Raw genomic sequence first — 2,901 nt, forward strand, 5'->3', positions numbered from 1 at the left:
AAGATATTTTCAGTCCAAAGGAGGAGTGGGAAATGATAAAGTCGCATGAACTGGGTTATCAGAGAATACAAACACTTTTTCCATATAAGAGAAGAGACCCAGTTCACTTTCCAATGTTGAAGTGTAGGGTACACTTGGCACTTGGATGGAGCTCAGTAGGACTAGATGCATATGATGGACAAGAGTTAGCCTAAGAACCTTACTAATGACACAAGGTAGATTGGAAATTCAAAGTGACATGGGAGTGAGAAGATGCACAAGTGTTGACGATTGAGGTCATGGGACAAGTAAAGATGTCAAACAAGATGCTTATGATAATTACTACAGGAAAGCATCTCATAGGATACTATAGGATAAGAAACATAAGTCATGTCTGTAGGAAGCAAAGATTGTTGAAACAGAGGTATGGGGACTAAAGTCACTAAGAGATACGTTATGGCACAATAAAGGAGAGATAAGCACCAAAGCTGATGGAAGTTATGAGATAACAAGTCAAGCACAGTGGAGGTCTAGTGAGTACTAAAGATGTCAGAAAAATATTAAGGAGTGGTTTGAGGTATGAGTTTCGCTATGAAATGACGTTGATAGCTAGGATACTACAACAGGCAAAAGAGCTATGTGGATCCTAGGCAGAAAGATGTAGAGTTTGCAGTGGGTGATTATGTATTCCTAAAGGTCTCCTCAATGAAAGGAGTCATGAGGTTTAGGAAGGAAGGTAAGCTGCCAACTAGATACATAGGACCTTTTGAGGTCATTGATAGAGTTGGAACAGTTGCTAACCAGTTGGAGTTATCACCAAGCCTTTCTCATGTCCACCCAGTATTCCACATCTCCATGCTGAGGAAGTATGTTCCTGACCCTTCACATGTACTGCAACCAGATGTAGTAGAGTTGAATGAGAACCTGACCTTCAAGGAGTAGCCTGTAACCATAGTGGACTATCAGATGAGGCAACTAAGTTCAAAGCAGATCCCTATGGTTAAGGTTTTATGGAGAAGCCAATCAGTGGAATAATGCACTTGGGAGTCAGAGCGGAATATGCACAGCAACTACCCGTACTTGTTTAATATGTAATCTGGTAATTTTATTCTGCCTTGTGTAAAATTCGAGGACGAATTTTTTATAAGGGGGGAAGAATGTAACATCCCTAATTTTCAGATAATTATTTTATATGTAAATATTTTATTCTAACCCTAGTATTGTGGACTTCGTGTAGATACTTTCATTTCCTGAAAATTTGATTGTCGCCCGAATCTTCAATTTCAGGCCGAGCAGATAAGCTACTGAAACTATTTCAGAACTGGGTCAAAGTTGTAGGCTACCCCACCATTTGTAGATGCCCCGAACGGGTTTCAAGTGTTAGAATTAGTATAGGTAAACTCGAATAAAAAGTTTCTTCAGTTATTTAGTGTCGGGTTTAGAATAAAAAATTGCAAAATATTTAGGGGTTATTAGAAAATTATAATTCTTTTTGCAATAGCTTTATAATATTGTTGAGGACCGCGGGACAAAGTTTTAGAATTTTTAGAGCTAATTTGAGTGATTTTTTACAGAATATCCATTTTAGGGGCTAAAACGTACATTTTCAAGTTTGTGCCTATTGCCTAGTTTGTAGGGCTCAAAGGGGACCACATGATATTGATGAGATATGGGTTGAGATGTGTGATTCTAGAAGTATTATTTGAATCATTGTGCAGGTTGGGTAGGTCCTAGGTGTAGGAAAAATTCTACAGAAATTTTAGCAAGATCTTAGAAACTATTTTGATTTTATGGTTTAAATCAATTATTTAGTTTTGTCAGTCTTTTGATAGAAGTCAGTGTGTATGTTTAGGTGATCGATATCGACCGTCTTCTCCTTTCAGCCGTACTAGCTGCAGTCCAGTCGACTAATCCATGAGTAGATATTTATTTTATTTAAAATTTCAATATTATTATATTTCTAGCATGCTCATGCATCACTTATACTTATATTTATATAGTTAAATATTATGCATGCCCTGTTTTGTATTTATACTTGATGATATTACTTTGATTGCTATGTTTTGATAATCTGGAACTGTGTGTGTGAGTTGGTGTGTATGTGGAGTATATAGATATAGGTAGGACGGGTAGACGCGGCTGGAGCTTGACTTGCTGGGACCCGATCTTTATTATGGATAAGTCATGATAGGTACGACTTTGAGTTGATCTCGTTGGCCCCCGCATATGGATTATTAAGCGAAAGTCTAGTTCGATTTAATCTTATTGGTAAGCCTTGGATTAAGAGTGCTGGGTAGGGAGATCAGCTCCCCATATATGTATGCGTGAGTATGAATATAACTTGGGTGTATAAGTGCTCTAGATTATTTTTCATGTAACCTGACTTGTTTGCATGACTTGTATGAAGATGATTGTAACACCCTCCCTGTAGCAACTCCGTACATTCTACTGTTCCGGTGACCAGTGTCGGACCGGACAGCTAGAACGTTCGGAAAAATATTTAAACTAAAGTGAGGAACCATAATTAACTCAAATATTAATAAGAAAAATTTAGAAAAAAATTTAGAAATAAAATACAACCAAGTTAAATGAGCCGGTGCCCTAGCGATGGGTAACCTAGTGAGAAGTTGCGGTTCTCCCAACTAGGAGCCCTAGACCCGAGAAAAAATTCATAAAATAATTTTTGGGACTCCAGAGAAGGGTCATTGAGGTTCCTATGGCATTAGAATGCCAAGAAAGTATTTAGAAAAATTTTTCAATCGGTACAGACAATTTTGACCCGTTAAGCCAAACGGAGGGCATTTTGGTCATTTCGCCTTCAGAGGCGATTTTTGGGCTACTTGTCCTGTTAAGTAAATAATTATTTTGATCTAAAATGTGAATAAATATTACTAAAAATTAAATTGAAAATGAGTAGCAAAG

The 2,901-nt window shown here is 37.4% G+C and overlaps 1 protein-coding gene across 1 annotated transcript; it reads left to right on the forward strand.

Moving 5' to 3' along the window:
- The first annotated feature begins 278 nt into the window (after window positions 1–278).
- On the forward strand, window positions 279–921 carry LOC110672159 (uncharacterized). Its single transcript, XM_021834852.1, has 2 exons — window positions 279–403; window positions 606–921. Exons 1-2 carry the CDS (start codon window positions 279–281, stop codon window positions 919–921), a joined length of 441 nt encoding a protein of 146 aa, XP_021690544.1.
- Window positions 922–2,901: the final 1,980 nt, after the last annotated feature.

Source organism: Hevea brasiliensis, chromosome 15 (assembly GCF_030052815.1).
Source record: "Hevea brasiliensis isolate MT/VB/25A 57/8 chromosome 15, ASM3005281v1, whole genome shotgun sequence".
NCBI lineage: Eukaryota > Viridiplantae > Streptophyta > Magnoliopsida > Malpighiales > Euphorbiaceae > Hevea > Hevea brasiliensis.